Raw genomic sequence first — 22,503 nt, 5'->3', positions numbered from 1 at the left:
AATGATTTGAAAGGTTTCAATTAGTTGGATTTTCTGAAAGAAAACAATAGCATGGAATTTGGCTAAATACAGGGTAAATTTACATTTAGTAACATTGGCTGGACGGTCGAAAAGGGAAAATATATTTTCCAATCATTGTTTCAATGTGTATTCATGTAGTTCACAAAGGCAATGAAAGAAGCTAGGAAGATATCACTTTTCTCACAGACCACTATTCGGTTATTTTTCAGTGATCCTCCCCAAGCCCAGCATCTCCATGGTTCCTGTGGGGAATGTGACCTGGAGCCAAACTGTTAGCATCACTTGTTCAATCTCAACTCAGCATTTAGGTGGAACATTCACTCTGCAGCAGAGCTCAGGCTCATTCAGGAAAAGCCAAACATCGAGCACAAACTCTGTTACCTTTAACATCCCTCAAGTGACCTTCAGTAATGAGGGATCATACCAGTGTCAGTATCAGACAAGGATTTCAAGCCGAGATTTTAGTTCACCCCAGAGCGACCCTGTCAGAGTTTCTGTTACTGGTAAGAGACAAGGATATTTCCTTTTTTGTTACCTTTAAATAAACGTTAAATTGAAAGCAAGCTCAAATATAAACTCATACCTTTCCTCAAAGGAAACACTCACTAAGTTATTTATTTATTTTTCAGTAATCCTTCCAAAGCCCAGCATCTCCAAGAGTCCAGTTGGAGTGTTGACCTGGGGTCAAGATGTTAGCATCACTTGTTCAATCTCAACTCAGCATTTAGGTGGAACATTCACTCTGCAGCAGACCTCAGGCTCATTCAGGAAAAGCCAAACATCAAGTAGAAACTCTGTTACCTTCAACATCCCTCAAGTGACCTTCAGTAATGAGGGATCGTACCAGTGTCAGTATCAGACAAGAGTTTCAAGTCGAGACTTCAGATCCCCACAGAGTGATTCTGTCAGAGTTTCTGTTAATGGTACGAGACAAAGATCTTTCCTTTTTTTGTTTTCTGTTAACTTTAAATAAAAGTTCAGTTGAAACCAAGTTGGGATGTGAACTCATACCTTTCCTGAAAGGAAACACTCACTACGTTATTTATTTATTCTTCAGTGATCCTCCCAAAGCCCAGCATCTCTAAGAGTCCAGCTGGAGAGTTGACCTGGGGTCAAGATGTTAGTGTCACTTGTTCAATCTCCACTCAGCATTTAGGTGGAACATTCACTCTGCAGCAGAGCTCAGGTTCATTCAGGAAAAGACAAACATCGAGCACAAACTCTGTTACCTTTAATATCCCTCAAGTGACCTTCAGTAATGAGGGATCGTACCAGTGTCAGTATCAGACAAGAGTTTCAAGCAGAGACTTCAGCTCCCCTCAAAGTGATTCAATCAGACTCTCTGTTACAGGTAAGGAGGAACTTTAGTTTGTCTTTTTCTTTTCATCATCTCAAATAGATTAATTAAAGCAACAACAATTTGAAATATAGAGCTAAACCTCAGAGAGTCAAATATTTGATTTTGTGTTTTTGTGTTTTGTGTTTCAGTGATCCTCCCCAAGCCCAGCATCTCCATGATTCCTGTGGGGAATGTGACCTGGGGCCAAACTGTTAGCATCACCTGTTCAATCTCAACTCAGCATTTAGGTGGAACATTCACTCTGCAGCAGAGCTCAGGTTCATTCAGGAAAAGCCAAACATCAAGTAGAAACTCTGTTACCTTCAACATCCCTCAAGTGACCTTCAGTAATGAGGGATCGTACCAGTGTCAGTATCAGACAAGGATTTCAAGCCGAGACTTCATGTCCCCACAAAGTGATTCTGTTAGAATCTCTGCTACTGGTAAGAACTGAAATGTGAAATTTTCTATTTGGACAGACTGCTGATGAAATGTTAAAGAAGTTGTAAGTCAGCTTCTATCAGCCTACAAGACTATAAGTGCACTTGCTCCACTCATTTGTCAGAATGATTTGAAAGGTTTCAATTAGTTGGATTTTCTGAAAGAAAACAATAGCATGGAATTTGGCTAAATACAGGGTAAATTTACATTTAGTAACATTGGCTGGACGGTCGAAAAGGGAAAATATATTTTCCAATCATTGTTTCAATGTGTATTCATGTAGTTCACAAAGGCAATGAAAGAAGCTAGGAAGATATCACTTTTCTCACAGACCACTATTCGGTTATTTTTCAGTGATCCTCCCCAAGCCCAGCATCTCCATGGTTCCTGTGGGGAATGTGACCTGGAGCCAAACTGTTAGCATCACTTGTTCAATCTCAACTCAGCATTTAGGTGGAACATTCACTCTGCAGCAGAGCTCAGGCTCATTCAGGAAAAGCCAAACATCGAGCACAAACTCTGTTACCTTTAACATCCCTCAAGTGACCTTCAGTAATGAGGGATCATACCAGTGTCAGTATCAGACAAGGATTTCAAGCCGAGATTTTAGTTCACCCCAGAGCGACCCTGTCAGAGTTTCTGTTACTGGTAAGAGACAAGGATATTTCCTTTTTTGTTACCTTTAAATAAACGTTAAATTGAAAGCAAGCTCAAATATAAACTCATACCTTTCCTCAAAGGAAACACTCACTAAGTTATTTATTTATTTTTCAGTAATCCTTCCAAAGCCCAGCATCTCCAAGAGTCCAGTTGGAGTGTTGACCTGGGGTCAAGATGTTAGCATCACTTGTTCAATCTCAACTCAGCATTTAGGTGGAACATTCACTCTGCAGCAGACCTCAGGCTCATTCAGGAAAAGCCAAACATCAAGTAGAAACTCTGTTACCTTCAACATCCCTCAAGTGACCTTCAGTAATGAGGGATCGTACCAGTGTCAGTATCAGACAAGAGTTTCAAGTCGAGACTTCAGATCCCCACAGAGTGATTCTGTCAGAGTTTCTGTTAATGGTACGAAACAAAGATCTTTCCTTTTTTTGTTTTCTGTTAACTTTAAATAAAAGTTCAGTTGAAACCAAGTTGGGATGTGAACTCATACCTTTCCTGAAAGGAAACACTCACTACGTTATTTATTTATTCTTCAGTGATCCTCCCAAAGCCCAGCATCTCTAAGAGTCCAGCTGGAGAGTTGACCTGGGGTCAAGATGTTAGTGTCACTTGTTCAATCTCCACTCAGCATTTAGGTGGAACATTCACTCTGCAGCAGAGCTCAGGTTCATTCAGGAAAAGACAAACATCGAGCACAAACTCTGTTACCTTTAATATCCCTCAAGTGACCTTCAGTAATGAGGGATCGTACCAGTGTCAGTATCAGACAAGAGTTTCAAGCAGAGACTTCAGCTCCCCTCAAAGTGATTCAATCAGACTCTCTGTTACAGGTAAGGAGGAACTTTAGTTTGTCTTTTTCTTTTCATCATCTCAAATAGATTAATTAAAGCAACAACAATTTGAAATATAGAGCTAAACCTCAGAGAGTCAAATATTTGATTTTGTGTTTTTGTGTTTTGTGTTTCAGTGATCCTCCCCAAGCCCAGCATCTCCATGATTCCTGTGGGGAATGTGACCTGGGGCCAAACTGTTAGCATCACCTGTTCAATCTCAACTCAGCATTTAGGTGGAACATTCACTCTGCAGCAGAGCTCAGGTTCATTCAGGAAAAGCCAAACATCAAGTAGAAACTCTGTTACCTTCAACATCCCTCAAGTGACCTTCAGTAATGAGGGATCGTACCAGTGTCAGTATCAGACAAGGATTTCAAGCCGAGACTTCATGTCCCCACAAAGTGATTCTGTTAGAATCTCTGCTACTGGTAAGAACTGAAATGTGAAATTTTCTATTTGGACAGACTGCTGATGAAATGTTAAAGAAGTTGTAAGTCAGCTTCTATCAGCCTACAAGACTATAAGTGCACTTGCTCCACTCATTTGTCAGAATGGTTTGAAAGGTTTCAATTAGTTGGATTTTCTGAAAGAAAACAATAGCATGGAATTTGGCTAAATACAGGGTAAATTTACATTTAGTAACATTGGCTGGACGGTCGAAAAGGGAAAATATATTTTCCAATCATTGTTTCAATGTGTATTCATGTAGTTCACAAAGGCAATGAAAGAAGCTAGGAAGATATCACTTTTCTCACAGACCACTATTCGGTTATTTTTCAGTGATCCTCCCCAAGCCCAGCATCTCCATGGTTCCTGTGGGGAATGTGACCTGGAGCCAAACTGTTAGCATCTCTTGTTCAATCTCAACTCAGCATTTAGGTGGAACATTCACTCTGCAGCAGAGCTCAGGCTCATTCAGGAAAAGCCAAACATCGAGCACAAACTCTGTTACCTTTAACATCCCTCAAGTGACCTTCAGTAATGAGGGATCATACCAGTGTCAGTATCAGACAAGGATTTCAAGCCGAGATTTTAGTTCACCCCAGAGCGACCCTGTCAGAGTTTCTGTTACTGGTAAGAGACAAGGATATTTCCTTTTTTGTTACCTTTAAATAAACGTTAAATTGAAAGCAAGCTCAAATATAAACTCATACCTTTCCTCAAAGGAAACACTCACTAAGTTATTTATTTATTTTTCAGTAATCCTTCCAAAGCCCAGCATCTCCAAGAGTCCAGTTGGAGTGTTGACCTGGGGTCAAGATGTTAGCATCACTTGTTCAATCTCAACTCAGCATTTAGGTGGAACATTCACTCTGCAGCAGAGCTCAGGCTCATTCAGCAAAAGCCAAACATCGAGCACAAACTCCGCTACCTTCAATATCCCTCAAGTGACCTTCAGTAATGAGGGATTGTACCAGTGTCAGTATCAGACAAGGGTATCAAGTCAAGACTTCAGATCCCTACAAAGTGATTCTGTCAGAGTTTCTGTTACTGGTAAGAACTGAAATGTAAAATTTTGTGTTTCGGCTGATTGCTGATGAAATGTTAAAGAACTGTAAGTCTCCATTTCTCAACCGAAAGTTATCCTTTCTGCCTCTGTGCCACTGTCACCTTACTTGAAATGGAATTGAGTTGACAGGAAGCTAAAGTGAAATGAAACTCATACCTTTTCTAAGATGAAACACCCACTATGTTATTTACTTATTTTTCAGTGATCCTGCCAAATCCCACCCTCTCATCAAACACTGGTGGTGCAGTAACCTGGGGTCAAGATGTTAGCATCACTTGTTCAATCCCAACTCAGCATTTAGGTGGAACATTCACTCTGCAGCAGACCTCAGGCTCATTCAGGAAAACCCAAACATCAAGCACAAACTCTGCTGTCTTCAGAATCCCTGAAGTGAATTTCAATAATGAGGGATTGTATCAGTGCCAGTATCAGACAAGGGTTTCAGGGCGAGAATTCAGCTCCCCTCAAAGCAGTTCTGTCAGAATATCTGTTACAGGTAAGAAAAAAGATTTGCCTATTATGATTTAACATTTATGTGGATGAATACTGAAATTCAATTTAGTGAGTTATTCCTCACCAAAAAGAAAATAAACTAATAATGTGTTATATTTCTTCAGTGATCCTCCCAAAGCCCAGTGTCTTCGTGATTCCTGTGGGGAAGGTGACCTGGGGACATCGTGTTAGCATCACTTGTTCAATCTCAACTCAGCATTTAGGTGGAACATTCACTCTGCAGCAGAGCTCAGGCTCATTCAGGAAAAGCCAAACATCGAGTACAAACTCTGCTTCCTTCAATATCACTCAAGTGAACTTCAGTAATGAGGGATCGTACCAGTGTCAGTATCAGACAAGAGTTTCAAGTCAAGATATCAGCTCTCCAAAAAGTGACCCTGTCGGATTGTCTGTTGCTGGTAAGAGAAACATATTTTCTTTAACTCAAAATTAAAGTTGAGATGTTAAGTAAGGTAAATAATTTCATAAACCTTTTCTTTACTGTTACAGAAGAAATCTGATTAGCAACCTTAACGGTGACTTGAGCAAAGATGGCAAGTTAAAAATACAAAAACAACATCATCAGTAGATTATGCTGATGAGATAGAGCAAAATACTTGAGTTTCCAGACTCTGAGAAAGAACTTTAGTTAAATTGCTGGGGTTTTCTCAGTTGTATTATTGAGTGTCTACCTTACAATATAAAGCTCCCTGAGGCACAGTATAAATAAAGCCTAATTGAATGGCTAGATAAAGCTGGGTATTATGTGCATAGCATTGAAAATGTATGCTAAGCCTTGTAATGATACCACGTAAGTGAAGCATGTATAATGCAAACAGAATTGGTCCTAGCAAGGAACCATCTGGAACTCCATAATTAAACTTAGTGTTTGAAGAAGACTGTCCATTTACATGAACAAACTGGAATCTATTAATCAGATATAATGCAAACTACTGCATTGCAGTACCTTTATTTCCAGCCCATTCTCACTCCCGAGGCGTAACATGCCGACATTTTGTCACGTCCCGCGGCGTTCCTGAGGAACGCAAAAGGAGACCTTCGGCGTTCTTATGGTACGCGGCGGGTTATGGCCGAAATCCAGTGCAATGACGCTCCCGCGGTAATAGACGTTCCAGCCCTGTATTCCAGCCCTAAACCTAACCTTATCCCTAGCCCTAACCATAACCTTTTTCCTGATCTTAACCAGGACTTTAATGATGTTAAATAGCGTGTTTCTAAGCGATTTGAAGAAAAAGAGCGAACATGTGTAGATTGAGTCCATACGGTTCTCATATTTTCTCATATTTCCTCATTTTTCCGAGGTCGTCATTTAGGAACGTTGTGGGTAGCCGAAAACGTAATATGTTGATGATTTGTCACCTAGCGTAAAATGTTACACTTTGGGAGTGAGAACGTGTTGTTATTTCGTATAGCATGCTCTAAGCATTGTATTGGAGATTATATATCGGAATTTCAGGAGCAGGACGTTACCTCCAAACCAGAGGTGGGTAGTAACGAGTTACATTTACTCTGTTACATTTACTTGAGTAAGTTTTTGAAAACAATTTACTTTTAAAGTACCTTTTTTGCACGATACTTTTTACTTTTACTTGAGTACATTTCTGAAGAAGAAACCGTACTTTTGCTCCGCTACATTTGCAAAATTCGACTCGTTACTCTTAAAAAAATTATTAGTTTAACACATTAGATAATATGCCACCAGTGGAGTTTCCGGTAACTTTTTTACTAATCAGATATGGCCATGGAGTCACATGACCAGTTTGAAACTGTGGCGGGCAGAGCCGCCCAAGTGTTTCAAAGTAGCGGCCACACGGAAAGAAGAAACACATGAAAACATGGCAGAGCCAATTGTCTACGCTAGAGCTGAAGAGGATGAACTCCCTTGACCTCATATACAAAGAATGTTTCGCTTAAAAGAAGTACAAAAGAACAGCTATGTCTTCAGTGTCGGTGTCTTCAGTGAGAGCCAAAACAAAACTTTGCAGCGTGAAACAACTCAGCTCGTGTAACCTGAGGAAACGGTAAGTTTTCTCTAAATATCTTTTTAGCTGTGGTTAGCTGAATGTCAGTCTTATGTTACAGCAGCTGTGTCGAGCTCGAGCTGTGAGTCATATTTTCGGCGCTACGTTGTGGTGAGATAAGTTTATGGGTGTTTTGTGCAGCTTCGGCTGTCCTTTTAACTGCTCGCTGGTTAGCTAGCGTGAGCTATAAGCTAACAGCTAGCCTGGTTAAACAAGCTAAAGTTCCACGCACATGTAAACAGCTCGTCTCTACTGCTTTAACTGTTAAAACAGAAGCAATACTGCGGGCGACAGGGTTTATTATGTGAAACAGCAGCTTGTTTAGTTTAAACAGTCTGCATTAAGCTGGGCAAACACTGCGATTTTTTTTCAGTCGCGTTATTCAGCTCCTGCTCAAACTGTACAATTGAATCTCAGGGGTTAGAAGTTCATAGGTCACAATGCAGGGTCTCACACTATACGGCCTGATGCTCTGATGCGACCTGAGTGCTCAAACTGTGCGTTTATAACATGAAGCTTATCATACAAAATCTGTCTCTCGCTTTCTCTCTCTCTGTCTTTCACTCACACAGACACACACACACACCATCAACTTTGCTAAATTACTAATGAAAAACATTGACCAGGCAGCTGTGATTGAACAGCAATGTCCATCCAACTCTTTTCATCGTTGTTGTAGTCGTAATAATTTTGTGAGGCCACACTGAAAAGCCTTGGATACGGAAGCGTAGAGCTGCCACCCAGGCAAAAGAAAAATAGAGCTATATCAAGTTATAATGTGAAAAGTATATTATTATAGTATACTATTGTTCTAACAAAAGTATATTGTTTTAACAATATACTTTTGTTAGAACAATATACTATCATGTAGGTACAATATACCTTTCACATTTGAACTATATAATATCATGTTATTACAATATACGTAATTCTCACGTTCATACAATATAAATACTATATTGTACAAACGAATAATTGAGATTAGAGGCTATGTCTGTAAAGGTTCTCAGTCATCCAGGTCATCGTAGTCAAAGGAGCTTGCAAAGAAAAGCGTCTGGAGTGAAAGAAGCATCTATGTCCACTGTGAGCGACCATCTTTGAACAGAGGTGGTGGTTTACGACACCAACTGTCTGCCATCTATAATCCAGTTTTGAGTTCCCTCCCCAGACGCCTTAACGCCCACTCACATCCTGGGCCATCTGACCTCAGGAATTCGCATGATAAGGTGGGGCCAGGTTTCACAATGAGCTCACCCGAAACTCTGGCTGATTGGGACCCACACCCAGTTTCACACCTTGGCTCAGGCGATTAGAGGATCATCAGGGGGTCCTTTTGTCCCTCTGTGGGGGGACACTCCCACTAGGTTTAAATCTGGGACTCCCCACCATTTGACCTTAGAACTGAAGAAGCTTCTCGGATGAGAGGTGAAACGTCTTCAAGTAACTTAAAGAAGTCCAGACGCTTTTCTTTTCAAGCTCCTTATATTAGAGGCTACATCGCAGCTCCAGTCACGGCTTCCATCACTGTGTTTCTCGTCTTTTCCCAGAGTAACAGCCAAACAGGAGGATCTATTGGCTAGCACTGCTTAGCCTTGCATGCGTTCTTATTTTAAACGTAATCTGGAATTCATTGCAAACTGTTTGTGCGGGATATGAATGACAAGATTTTGTTTTTCAACAAGAATTAGTAAAAACATCTCCAGTGTGATCAAATTTTCTTGCCAAACATCTTGGCAGTGTATACAGCACTATAATGACCAGAGCTAATTCTTTTGAAAACCATACATCTTTCCACAGGTCTCAACTTCATCAGACATCATCTAGACACAGAGCTGGATGAGGCCAGCACAAACAGCAGCCTAACCGAACCATCAACCGAAGATGATGGATGGGGTCAGGAAAGCCAGAAGCAGGGGAGCTGGAGAGGTACTTTTCATGTCCATTCACTGGAGGTGTGGATCTATTGCATGGCTTTCCTCACATCAAGAAGCTGTCGATCAAAATCAATACAGCTCTTCCTGCATCTGGAGCTTGTGAAGGACTTCTTAGTCATGCATGACTCCTGTTCACTGCTAAACAGTTACAGCTTCACAGAAAGAACCTTGAGCGCAAACTGCTGCTGAAGCTTAACCATCACTTCACTGAGTGATGAAATGGCACATTTTTGCTAAATATGCAGAAATAGATGCACACCCGTACAATTTATGGTAAACTGAGCTGCCTTGTATGAACATATGTTGAAGATGCCTCGTACTAATGTTTTCTCTGAGGCTGTTGTGCCATTTGGAGCAAAAATGAATATAAACTTTACAGCATATCTTGTCACTGGAAATTGTTTGCACTGTTTATATATTTATATTATTTACTCTAGGTATTGGTGAAAAAAGCTTTATGTTGTGAAAAACTGAAATCTGGAAATTAGAATTGTTGTGCCTTATTTTGTTGATGTTTTTACATATATTCCTTTTGAAAATACTAAACTTTGTATATTCATTTATTTTTGTTTGTCTGATAGCATTTATTTATAAAATAAATCGGATATTTCAAACAGTTACTCACTACTTGAGTAGTCTTTTAGCCAAGTACGTTTTTACTCTTACTTGAGTAACTTTTTGACGATTACTTTTCACTTTTACTTGAGTAATAATATTTTAAAGTAATGCTACTCTTACTTGAGTACAATATTTAGATACTCGACCCACCTCTGCTCCAAACATGCTCCTTCCGGTCGTCATGTATGTAGGTTCCCCCATTTTTGCAAGCTGTTAATTCTCGTTTACGTCTGGGTCCGGTCTCTGCGAATACCTTTAAACACAGCTTATCTCACAGGAGTAATATATTTTACTCACCCTTCCATTTTCTACAATCGCCCTCTCATCCATCAGCGCATCACATGAACAACTACTTAAGCTCTGCGTTCATCGCTTTTCCTCCGGCAATCCAAGAAACACTCCGAATGTCATGGTGGCGCTTCCGAGAGACCATATGCTGACGACCTTCGCTTCTCTTCCTCTATCCCTCCTTTACAAATGCAATAGCAAACTTGGCACCAAGATGCTGGTTCTTCTTTATCCCTCATTCACAAACTCAGCAGCAAGCTTTCAAATATAGAGTTGCCAGTTTCTCTGCATTTATCACTGCAAAAGCAGCAGTGAATTCTTCCACTGCTGGGATGCCAGCTTCTCCGCCCTTCTTGCCCTCATATCCTAAGCAGCAGATGTTGCTTTTGGCACCAAAACGCCAACCGGTTTCTCTATTTACATTCCTCATTTGCAAATGCAGAAAAAGCTCTTTGCACCAAGATGCATTCCTCTCTCCAGGATGCCACTTTCTCCGTTTCATCCAGTCTTCCAGAAGGTGTAACAGCAAACCGTTCTGGCACCAAGAAGCCAGTTTCTCTGCCATCTTTCTTGCCTTCGCAAACCACCGGCAAACCTTTGTGGCACTGGGATGCCAGGTTCTGTCCTCTATTGCTCCTTTTCAGACATCCAAACTGTGCCGTGCGCATAATTCTTCACGGCGTCCCTTCACTTCTCATGTGCTTTCACTAGCATCATCTAGCATCCACCCTCAACACAATCATTCGAGACCACTCTCTAAGCCTCTCTCTAAGACTCACTGTTCCAACTACATCTAAACAGCTTATCATCTCCAATGAAGTTCAGTGGACTCGCCATAATTATAGAAGACAACTCCAATCAGTCTTTCAATTCAACAACCCTTCCCAATCTGCTGTCACTTCTGTTAATTTCAGAAATAAGCACAGTAGCTATTGCTACCTTATCTGAAGTAATTAACCAGCTAAACACCCCCTCTCCATCTTCTACTTAAGGACAAGCTCACACAAGCTTTACAAGCCATCAAGCCTTACCGGATCGACGGTTCCCCTCATTCATCTATTATGATTTCTGTTGTTCGCAATTTCCTTTGATCTCTTCTCCTGCCATTCCTTCCTAATTGTCCGAGCTCATCCACTCCACTCCATGGAATCCTCAACTACCTTATTGCGAACTGTTCAGCTTCGCTAGCCTGCCACCAATTATTTTCCTCTTCTTTGGGTGGTGATGTAACTCGGTGTTCCTGCACTTGTCTTTGTCCTGTTCTCCTTCTCTCACCCCAACCGGTTGCAACAGATAGCCACCCCTCCCTGAGCCTGGTTCTGCAGGAGGTTTCTTCCTGTTCAAACTGAGTTTTTTCTTCCCACTGTTGCCAAAGTGCTTGCTCATAGGGGGTCATATGATTGTTGGGTTTTTCCTCTAGACATTATCGTAGGATCTTGAGGCATCTGTCACTGTGGTTTGATGCCGTATAAATAAGTTGAATTGAAAATCGAATTATTACCCTGAGGTCGTCAAGCTTTGTAATGCACAGTTATTACTGCTTTCAGGGGATGCTTTCTTTGGTGATTTACCAGGCCCAGGAGCGGTCACCAGTCCCCTTCGAGGCCTTCGTCAAACCGCAGATCAATTTATGTCAAAGCATCCACTTTTACCTACTAAAATGCTGTCAAACCTAAAATGAGGACGTGGGCCCAGCTAGTGAATTGGAAATTATGTATCGGAATTTCAGGAGCAGGACCATGCCTCCAAACACGCTCCTCCGGTTGTCATCTATATAGGTTCCCCCAGTTCTTCAAGCTGCTCGTTTACGTTCCCCACCGTCCCTCCCTCCTTGTTTTCAATTCTTTAACTTCTTCATTTCTATTTAGTGCATAGGGATCTGGCCGGACCAGGAGCTGTCGCAAGTCCCCTTCGAGGCCTTCCCCAAACTGCAGATCAATTCATGTCAAAGCATTCACTTTTACCTACTAAAATGCTGTCAAACCTAAAATGAGGATGTGGGCCCAGCTAGTGAAATTAAATATTATGGTCGACAGTATGCAACGCTGCACTGAGGTCTAGCAGAAATATGACAGAAACAGTTCTTCTGCAGATAATCTGTTAGCTGTTTTAAAACTACTCGTTCAAGAAATTCTGAGATAAAAGGAACGTCAGAGATTGGCCTGTAATTAGCTAAGAAAGCTGAATCTAGAAATGGCTTTTTAAGTAAAGGTTTAACTACTGCCAGCTTGAAGGCCTTTGGTACATTATTGCCTAATAATCATTACATGATTATTAGAGATAGGTTAATCATATTTAAGATTGAAGCATTAATCAATGGCAGGACTTCTTTGAGCACTCTTTTTCTCCAATTGATCTTTCTAAATGAATATTAGTGGTACTGAAAGTAGCTGTAGATAACTAATTATCATCTGTGAGATGATTATTAGTAATTTCTTCTCCAATGGTTGAAATTTTATTTGTGAAGAAATTCATGAAGTCATACCTAGTTAATGTTAAAGGAATGGGTGGCTCAACAAGGCTCTGAAGAGAAACCTACAGTTCTTATTTTCTTCAGTAAGATGTTCTGGCTTTCCAGAGGGCTTTCTTATAAAACAACAAACTATTTTCTCAGACTAAATGATGATCTTCTAAATTTGTGATATGCCATTTCCTCTCCAGTTTCTGAATTATCTGCTTTAAGGTGAACGTTTGAGAATTATACCACAGAATCAAATACTTCTGATTTGAGGCTCTCTTTTTCACAGGAGCTACAGTATCCAGAGTCATTCGCAGTGATAAGTAAAATTATTAACAAGATAATCAACCTCTGTTGGAGTAGTGTTTAGGTAGATGCTCTGCTCTGTGTTGGTACAGGGCATTGAAGATGATAACAGTGGGTGGATTACATTCTTAACCCTCTGGGGTCCAGGGTATAATTGGCCGTTTTTGACTACTTTTGATTTTACCCCTATATTTCACCTTTAAAATATGTTTTTCTTGCCTTGTTTGGTATCATTATTTTCAGCACAACCTCAAATATCTGAAATTTGAGTGATTTTTTTTTCATTTTGGTATACTATATAAGCACAGTTGATCTAAATTCAGACAAAAAATCCAAAATCTGAGTAGAAAAAAGTTATATTTTTTTACTGTAAAACTCACAAACATGTTTAATGAATCATGTTCATAACGTGAAATGCAAATAGAAATTGTACATTTCTAAAAATTATGCACAAGTTTTATGGTACTATTTACCTAAAAATGCAGCCAAGGCCTCAGGCGTTTTTTATATAACCATTTAAATCTATTTACAGAACAATCGGGTGTGCTGCATCAAATAAGAAGGCACACAAATTATTTGTGCCAGTCCAAAAAATGTAGTTTGTGTTCAGTATAAGACAGAGGAGAACACCACAGGCCTAAACCCAGCAGGTCTGACAGCAGGAGGTGCATCAGTCCAGTTTTAATAATAATAATAATAAAAAACTTTATTTATAAAGCACACTTAAAAACCAAGGGTATGCCAAGGTGCTTAACAAGTAAGATAGAGAATAGGAGGAGGATAATAGAAATAGGACCAAAGCAAGTACTAAGTATGGAAGCAGGTAGCTGTCACTGATACATAGGAAAGCAACAGGTACAGAGCAAACAAGAATTTAAATGAGCATAAAAGTGCATGATATAAAATCATAAAAGAAATATTAACTAGAGGGAAAGGCAAGAATAAGTGGGTTTTTAGTCGTGATTTGAACAGTGCAATGGAATCAGATGCGCGGAGGTCGAGAGGAAGGGTATTCCACAGCTGCATTTTGGACTGTTTGCAGTCTAAGAAGAAGAGAAGAGGGAAGACCGTAGTACAAGGAGTTACAATAATCCAACCTGGAGGTCACAAAAGCGTAAATAAGCTTCTCCAGGTCCTCATGCGGAACATAATGCCTAGCCTTAGAGATAAGGCACAGTTGGTGGAAGCTAGATCTCACTACAGCAGACACTTGCTTATCGAGTTTGAGCGAGCTATCCAGCAGTACACCCAAGTTACTGACATAGTCACAAGAAAAGCTAGCAAAGGAACCCAGGGCAGCACAGAGTTGGGCACGAGGGATTTTACCATTGAACACCACAATCTCAGTCTTCTTATCGTTTAAAATGAGGGAATTACTCAGGAACCATTCTTTGACCTCCCACATGCATTCTTGAAATATGGCATAGAAACTGAACATTTAACAGTGTTTCCTGAAAACCCTCTCCTGTCTAATCATTTCTTGATAACATTTACATTTACAATAATTGATTACGCAGCAGTGGAGAGTGGACTTTATCAAAGTAGATGTCTTTCTGAAAGCGCTGTAACTAAGTTTAAGAATATAATCCAGCCACTGTTATCATCGTCAATGCCCTGTACCAACATAGAGCAGAGCAGCTATCTGAACGCTACCCCAACAGAGGTCGATTATCTTGTTAATAATTTCACCTCCTCACTACGTACGACTCTGGATACTGTAGCTCCAGTGAAAACTAAGGTCTCTAATCAGAAGTACCTGACCCCGTGGTATAATTCTCAAACACGTACCCTAAAGCAGATGACTCGTAATCTGGAGAGGAAATGGCGTGTCACAAATTTAGAGGATCATCATTTAGCCTGGAGAAATAGTTTATTGCTTTATAAGAAAGCCCTCCGCAAAGCCAGAACAGCTTACTACTCATCACTGATTGAAGAAAATAAGAACAACCCCAGGTTTCTCTTCAGCACTGTAGCCAGGCTGACAAAAAGTCAGAGCTCTTTTGAGCCAACCATCCCTTTAACATTAACTAGTGATGACTTCATGAACTTCTTCACAAATAAAATTTTTATCATTAGAGAAAAAATTACCAATAATCATCCCACAGATGTAATATTATCTACAGCTACTCTTAGTACCATTGATGTTAAGTTAGACTCTTTTTCTCCAATCGATCTTTCTGAGTTATCTTCAATAATTACTTCCTCCAAACCATCAACGTGTCTTTTAGACCCCATTCCTACAAAACTGCTCAAAGAAGTCCTGCCATTGATTAATTCTTCGATCTTATATATGATCAACCTATCTCTAATAATTGGCTATGTACCACAGGCCTTCAAGGTGGCTGCAGTTAAACCTTTACTCAAAAAGCCATCTCTAGACCCAGCAGTCTTAGCTAATTATAGGCCAATCTCCAACCTTCCTTTCATATAAAAAATCCTTGAAAGAGTAGTTGTCAAACAGCTAACAGATCATCTGCAGAGGAATGGTTTATTTGAAGAGTTTCAGTCAGGTTTCAGAGTTCATCACAGCACAGAAACAGCTTTAGTGAAGGTTACAAATGATCTTCTTATGGCCTCTGACAGTGGACTCATCTCTGTGCTTGTCCTTCTTGACCTTAGTGCAGCATTCGATACTGTTGACCATAATATCCTATTAGAGCAATTAGAACATGCTGTAGGTATTACAGGTACTGCACTGCAGTGCTTTGTATCATATCTATCTAATAGACTCCAATTTGTGCATGTAAATGGAGAGTCCTCTTCACACACTGAGGTTAATTATGGAGTTCCACAGGGTTCAGTGCTAGGACCAATTCTGTTTACATTATACATGCTTCCCCTAGTCAGCATCATTAGAAGACATAGCATACATTTTCACTGCTATGCAGATGACACCCAACTCTATCTGACCATGAAGCCAGATAACACACACCAATTAGTTAAACTGCAGGAATGTCTTAAAGACATAAAGTCTTGGATGGCCACTAACTTTTTGCTTCTTAACTCAGATAAAACTGAGGTCATTTTACTCGGCGCTGAAAAGCTTAGAAATATGGTATCTAACCAGATTCTTACTCTGGATGGCATTACCTTGGCCTCCAGTAACACTGTGAGGAACCTTGGAGTCATTTTTGACCAGGATATGTCCTTCAACGCACATATTAAACAAATATGTAAGACTGCGTTCTTCCATTTGCGCAACATCTCTAAAATTAGAAATATCCTGTCTCAGAGTGACGCTGAAAAACTAGTTCATGCATTTATTACTTCCAGGCTGGACTACTGCAATTCATTATTATCAGGATGTCCAAAAAACTCACTGAAAAGCCTTCAGCTAATCCAAAATGCTGCAGCAAGAGTACTGACAGGGACTAGAAAGAGAGAGCATATTTCTCCTGTTTTGGCTTCCCTTCATTGGCTTCCTGTTAAATCCAGAATTGAATTCAAAATCCTGCTCCTCACATACAAGGTCTTAAATAATCAGGCCCCATCTTATCTTAATGACCTTGTAGTACCATATCACCCTATTAGAGCACTTCGCTCCCGCTCTGCAGGCCTACTTGTTGTTCCTAGAGTATTTAAAAGTAGAATGGGAGGGAGAGCCTTCAGTTTTCAGGCCCCTCTTCTGTGGAACCAGCTTCCAGTTTGGATTCGGGAGACAGACACTATCTCTACTTTTAAGATTAGGCTTAGAACTTTCCTTTTTGCTAAAGCATATAGTTAGGGCTGGACCAGGTGACCCTGAATCCTCCCTTAGTTATGCTGCAATAGATGTAGGCTGCCGGGGGATTCCCATGATGCACTGAGTTTTTCCTTTCCAGTCACCTTTCTCGCTCTCTATGTATTAACAGACCTCTCTGTGTTGAATCATATCTGTTATTAACCTCTGTCTCTCTTCCACAGCATGTCTTTTATCCTGTCTTCCTTCTCTCACCCCAACCGGTCGCAGCAGATGGCCGCCCCTCCCTGAGCCTGGTTCTGCCGGAGGTTTCTTCCTGTTAAAAGGGAGTTTTTCCTTCCCACTGTTGCCAAAGTGCTTGCTCATAGGGGGTCATATGATTGTTGGGTTTTTCTCTGTATCTATGAAGCGCCTTGAGGCGACTTTTGTTGTGATTTGGCGCTATATAAATAAAATTGAATTGAATTGAATTGAAAGTAGTTCAGGGACACAGCAAGGTCGTCAGTAAGTTCAAAATAGATCTGTATGTCATCGGCATAACAGTGGAAGGTGATATTGTATTTTTCAAAGATTGCGCCTAGAGGGAGCAAATACAATGAGAAGAGAATAGGGCCTAAAACTGATCCTTGAGGCACACCACAACAGACCGGAGCGGAGGAAGAGGAGAAGGTGCCTAAGTTAACTGATAAGAATCTATCAGCAAGATATGATTTAAACCAGTCGAGGGCAGTGCCTCTAATACCCACAGTGTGCTCAAGTCTTAGTAATAAAATGTTATGGTCCACCAGTTTTCCATGTGGGAACAGCGTTTACACTGGAATCTGCCTTTGATGGCTTTTGTTTGGAGAAAATGTGAAATTCAGCAGTCTAATTGACACACAATACAAAACAATAACTACACAACACACTAACTATAGCCTCCAAACACACTAAACGTCACTAATGTCTCACATATGAAAACTCGCTCTCTCTCTCTTTCTTTTGCTCGTCCGCTTTCCGTCGCGGGTGTCACTCCTAAAAACTTCCCCTTCTCCCTAAACAACCAAGTGCCACATGTTGCCATATCTTTTTTTTGATTGGCTGACATGGTAAACTCTAACACCAATAGGGAAGGGGTGTTTTTTCTTTTTCTTTTTTCGCTTGCAAAGGGAGAGTGTTTGTTAGCGCTGTCTGTAGAAAACGCCGTTTTACCGTTCTTCCCGCTCTTCCCGCTGTAAACACCACTGTTTTGTTCAGAAAAAAACATCGCGTATATTTTTTATCATAACTCTGGTTTTCCGTGGCCCATCAACACAATTCAAAAACTGGTATGTAGTTTGAAGTCCGCACTTTCGACAAGTTAAAATGGAGACTCTGACTCGCTGCATCTTGTAGCTGTGTCGTCTTAATTCGGTCGTGTGATTTTGACATGCCGGCACGTCCGGCGATCCCAGAGGGTTAAAGTCAGTTACTTTCAGAAAGACGTCTACTGTGATGAAGTCTAATCATCACAGTTTCTATGCCATATGTTAGAACAAGATCTAAAGTGTTACTAAAGCAGTGAGTGGGTTCTTTTAGATTTTGAGCGAAGCCTAATGAAATAATAAATGCCATGTTGAGGCTGTCATTTTTAGCCTCTACATGGATGTTAAAATCAGCCACAATACTTTTTTTATCTGAATTGAGCAATAAATCAGATAAAACGTCTGACATCTGTGTAAGGTCCAGGTGGACGATAGATGATAACGAATAAGACTGGTTTTTGAGTTTTCCAACTAGGGTGGACAAGGCTAAGCATCAAGCTTTCAAATGAATTCAAATACTCTCTGGGTCTTTGGTTGATTGATAAGCTGGTGTGGAAAATTGCTGCCATACCGCCCCTCAGCCTGTGCTTCGAGGATTCTGAAGGAGGCATTGATTAATTTAAGCTAGCGTAATCAATCTGCTGCAACCAGGTTTCTGTAAGCAGTCTAAAGTGATTTGTTGATCAATTATTCATTCATTTACCAACAAGGACTTGGAAGAGAGAGACCTAATTTTTAATAATCTGCATTTCACTGTTCTACTCTTTGGTGTGAAAGTGGATATTGCATTATTCTTTCTTTGTGATTTTTCATGTTTAAGTGATTTTTTTTCCCGATTTTCAGTTTGTTTTGAGACACAGTCTCTAAGGGGATGGGATTTTAGGGAGACAACAGGGGGAGAGAAGTTGCAGAGCCATGTTTGACTGCAACTCTGCTTCTCTGGATAGTCACATTTTGTGGGGTTTGGCCAAACAAATTGGCCAGATTTTCATGAGATGAGAGAGCTGCTCCATTCGAAGTGGGATGGATGTCATCTCTCCTGACAAAACAGGGTTAGGGTTAAAAATCCTCCAGTACGTTTGCATAAAAAAGATGGTGCTATACTAATATGATAATAAAATAATTTTTAAAAAGCTCTATTTTCTGTTGTCTGTAATGTAGAGGGTAACTTTGCCTCCACAACTAAACAGGAAAATCAGTAGAGTGAAGGGTTAAAGCAGGATTCGCCAGTGCGAATGGTGGCGAAACCCTAAGATCAGTTGTAGTGGCTCAGCGTGAGGAAAAGAATCATAACTCATAATAACTGAATAATAATTAACGTGAGGTCCAGTAGATTTTGTTAATGTAGAGGCGGCTCTTTGTGGATTTGCACAACTGCATTCAACAAGATATGAGCAGATCTTTCACATCTACCTAACAATATAAAGCACCTTGTTGTTGTGATTTGGTGCTGTATAAATACATTGAAGATGAAAATGAAAATTGAACACAATCTCTTTCCTAAACTAACCGTATACTGTATATTGTTTTTATACTAGGCTGTATACAATTGGTGCAAAAGTAGAGTTTAGTGAATTGATCTATGCATCATCAGCTTTAATGCAGATTAATTTCCTTTACTTCATGTAACCTAACACTAACCATGAGCACCACCACTCAAGCAGAATTCCACTGTAGACTATTTTGAGAGCAGTGCTTAAAAGTGGACTTTTTATGTTTTTATAGCTCCACCTACAATAACCCCTGTTCCCTGCTGGAAAATCTCACCTTGCAAAGTCTGTACATTTTGTTACAGCACTCTAATCCAACAGCATATCGATTACAAATGGGAGTGGAACTTTTCAATTAGTTTTTCCTACAGAATATAACCCAGAAATATCAGCTTCACTTCAGCTTGTTTAATAGTTTCAATGCATCTTCAGAATCCTTAATCGACCCTAAATTGTGTTTACTCTGTCTCACTTTTACCCAGTGACACTGCAGCAACCCAGCATCTGCCTGACATCTACTAATACTGGGCTGGTCTGGGGTCCTGAAGGTGCAGAGGTCATCAGAGGTGACAACTTTGTCTTCACCTGCTCCATTTCCTCCCACTTTACTGGAGGGGTTTTCTCCCTCATCTTCTCGGACTCCAACATCACAGAGACCAAGCCAGCTGTCAATAACTCAGCCTCCTTTACTTTTCCTGAAGCTGACTATGAACACCAGGGCAACTACAGCTGTGTGTATGAGGTCGTAGTTGTCTCGAGGAAATTCACCTCAAACTTCACAACAATGAGTGTCACCATTAAGAAGGCTGGATTGAAGCTGTACTTAAGTAAGACCTATAATTGATTTGAAAATTATCCTGAAAAACAAATATATTCTCTGGGTGTCCGATGAGCTCAGGGCATCCTCAGAAAACCATTATTATTAATGACACCGGTGGCTTTTCGGTGAAGTGCCACCTAACATGCATTTTTATGAGAACTCCCAAAACAGGGATGAGACATACACAAGGCATTCCTCACTATTATATTGCTTGGTGACATGTACTTGATGTTATATAAACCGGTGGGATTGACTGTATTGGTTAGTAACAGTTAAACATAGGGTAATAAAAAGAAAAGTTAACTTGGATGTTACGAAGCAGCTAATGCTATATACATGCTGCATATGTCAGTAAAATGGAGGTAGCTAAGCTAAGTTTTTGCTGATGGTAAAGTTAGCAAAAAAAATGTGATTAGCTGGCCAACTCATCAGCACCACAAAAATCTGCTTAGTTGTTACTTCATCTGCTAAAATGAATTGAAAATGGCCAGTTAAGTTACCAGACCAATCTTTGTTGGACCGTCTTTCTTCTGGCTAGTACTGACTTATCTGTTCATGGCCTTGGTTTACTTACCTTAATGTGGTCATTTACTATTTTTTTGGTCACTAGCGAAAAAAACCTGTCTCAGTCAATAATTGTGTTTTTTGCTTTTTTTGCTTTGTCATTTGTTTTGTGCTTACAGCCAGTTGTTTGTGTTCTGTGTACTATGATTACTCATTGTTGACCCTGAAACTACAAGAGAGTCACTTAGGCAAGGCAAATGGGAGGAAGTGTTTTAAATCATATCCTGTGGCCTGACCAATCCTTCAAATAGAAATCAGTGTAGAGACTGTGAGAGGCAACTGCTGTCAGGGAAGACAAGAGAAGTTAGGATACACTCCACTCAGACAGTGGCAATATAAAACATTTAATATCTGAGAAAAACATTTCTACTGTATGTTAAATAACACAAATTTCATGTTTTTCTGTTGTAGTGAGTATGATCACGATTCTCTCAGTCTCAGCACCCCTATTGCTGCTTCTGCTGGTCCTGCCTGTGGTCTTTCTGGTCTGCAGGAGAAGGAAACAAGCTGAGAAGTCTGAAGACCTGGTCCATTTTCAAAGTGTGTGCGCACAGTGTTACAGTACATTACAATAACAGATGAACTGAGAAAGTATTTCAATTTGCTGACGTATGATATTCTAATGTTTGTGTTGCAGTTATTTCAAACAATTACACCATTGATGGTGAGGAAGAGCCGCATTATATCAGTTTTAAGCAGAACGACACAACAAAGAAGGTGGATCAAGGACAGTGTATGGAGAGAGTTGTGTGTGAAGAGGATCATGATCATGAGTGAAAAAGGAAATGAAAGGGCAGCCAACTTTTTATTTTCAGTTGGAGTAGAAGTGGGGGAGCTGAAAGGTCCCTTTAAATAGTTTATAAGTGTGACTGTGTGTTCAAAAACATAATAAATACCACAGCATGATAACACTTTTAATAATTCAGTCATTATCAGCCCAAATATGCTCTCTGTGTTGCTTAGAAAAAGATTTCTTAGTTTATAAATAATTATGAAACACTCAGCAAATACTGAGACTTAAAGTCTCAGTATTTGCATTATTAATCATTATCGCAGGTCAAGGTCATAGGCCACTGTTCTATCATAGGACTCAGTGTTTAAATGTAATGATATTTGATTATTCTTTCTAAAGGAAAATGCTAATGAGACATGTGTACCAAATATTGATAGAATTATCAAAAATACAAATTCTGAATTTTAGGCAAAAAGTGAACAAGTATAAAAATAAACTTACAAATAATCAAAGTTATAGTAACTACAGTTTATGTGTTTGATTTGTCAGAGAGATCTGTGTGCCTCATGGTCTGATGAATCATCAGTAGGATATAGATTTGTGTTGGTTGCTTCCAGCTGTTTGAATTTAACACCAGATTCAGACAGTCGACATATGTGTACATTTGTGAGCTGTGTACATTTTGGTATGTAACACAGTAACGCTAAATTTATTAATTATTCAGTTATTCCAGTCAAAACACAGAGGATAGTTCCAGCAAATCACACTTTATTTTTATATAACTAAGTGAGGTGAGTGTTCACACACAGTTACATTACTTACACTCGGTAGCTATCCCCAGGTTGAAGAGTCCTGAGCTCCATGTAGCTATTATCTATTTTATACTGTATTCTAATAACAAGTGTGGGTAAGTTGATGCACTTATTTTAGCAAATAATAATCATTTTCATCATCATCATCATCATCGTTGTTGCTAAATTTAAATG

General features: G+C 39.9%; 1 protein-coding gene across 1 annotated transcript in view; it reads left to right on the top strand.

Annotated features, from left to right (window-relative positions):
• Positions 1 to 22,454, top strand: part of LOC102790740 (uncharacterized) — a 32,191-nt gene extending 9,737 nt beyond the window's left edge. Inside the window, exons 13-27 of the mRNA XM_087837329.1 lie at positions 231 to 524; positions 651 to 944; positions 1,079 to 1,372; positions 1,510 to 1,803; positions 2,156 to 2,449; positions 2,576 to 2,869; positions 3,004 to 3,297; positions 3,435 to 3,728; positions 4,081 to 4,374; positions 4,501 to 4,794; positions 5,013 to 5,306; positions 5,428 to 5,721; positions 19,883 to 20,227; positions 21,196 to 21,324; positions 21,422 to 22,454. Coding sequence (XP_087693455.1) covers positions 231 to 524; positions 651 to 944; positions 1,079 to 1,372; positions 1,510 to 1,803; positions 2,156 to 2,449; positions 2,576 to 2,869; positions 3,004 to 3,297; positions 3,435 to 3,728; positions 4,081 to 4,374; positions 4,501 to 4,794; positions 5,013 to 5,306; positions 5,428 to 5,721; positions 19,883 to 20,227; positions 21,196 to 21,324; positions 21,422 to 21,561 — 4,142 coding nt within the window. The 3' untranslated portion in view covers positions 21,562 to 22,454. The remainder of the gene's footprint in view (positions 1 to 230; positions 525 to 650; positions 945 to 1,078; positions 1,373 to 1,509; positions 1,804 to 2,155; positions 2,450 to 2,575; positions 2,870 to 3,003; positions 3,298 to 3,434; positions 3,729 to 4,080; positions 4,375 to 4,500; positions 4,795 to 5,012; positions 5,307 to 5,427; positions 5,722 to 19,882; positions 20,228 to 21,195; positions 21,325 to 21,421) is intronic.
• The last annotated feature ends 49 nt before the right edge of the window (positions 22,455 to 22,503 follow it).

Source organism: Neolamprologus brichardi, unplaced genomic scaffold (assembly GCF_056152115.1).
Source record: "Neolamprologus brichardi isolate AB-2024 unplaced genomic scaffold, ASM5615211v1 NODE_ptg000031l+_length_7269946_cov_1, whole genome shotgun sequence".
NCBI classification, from domain to species: Eukaryota; Metazoa; Chordata; class Actinopteri; order Cichliformes; family Cichlidae; genus Neolamprologus; species Neolamprologus brichardi.
Note: the sequence above shows the minus strand (reverse complement) of the source record. Positions and strands in the feature narration are given on the sequence as shown.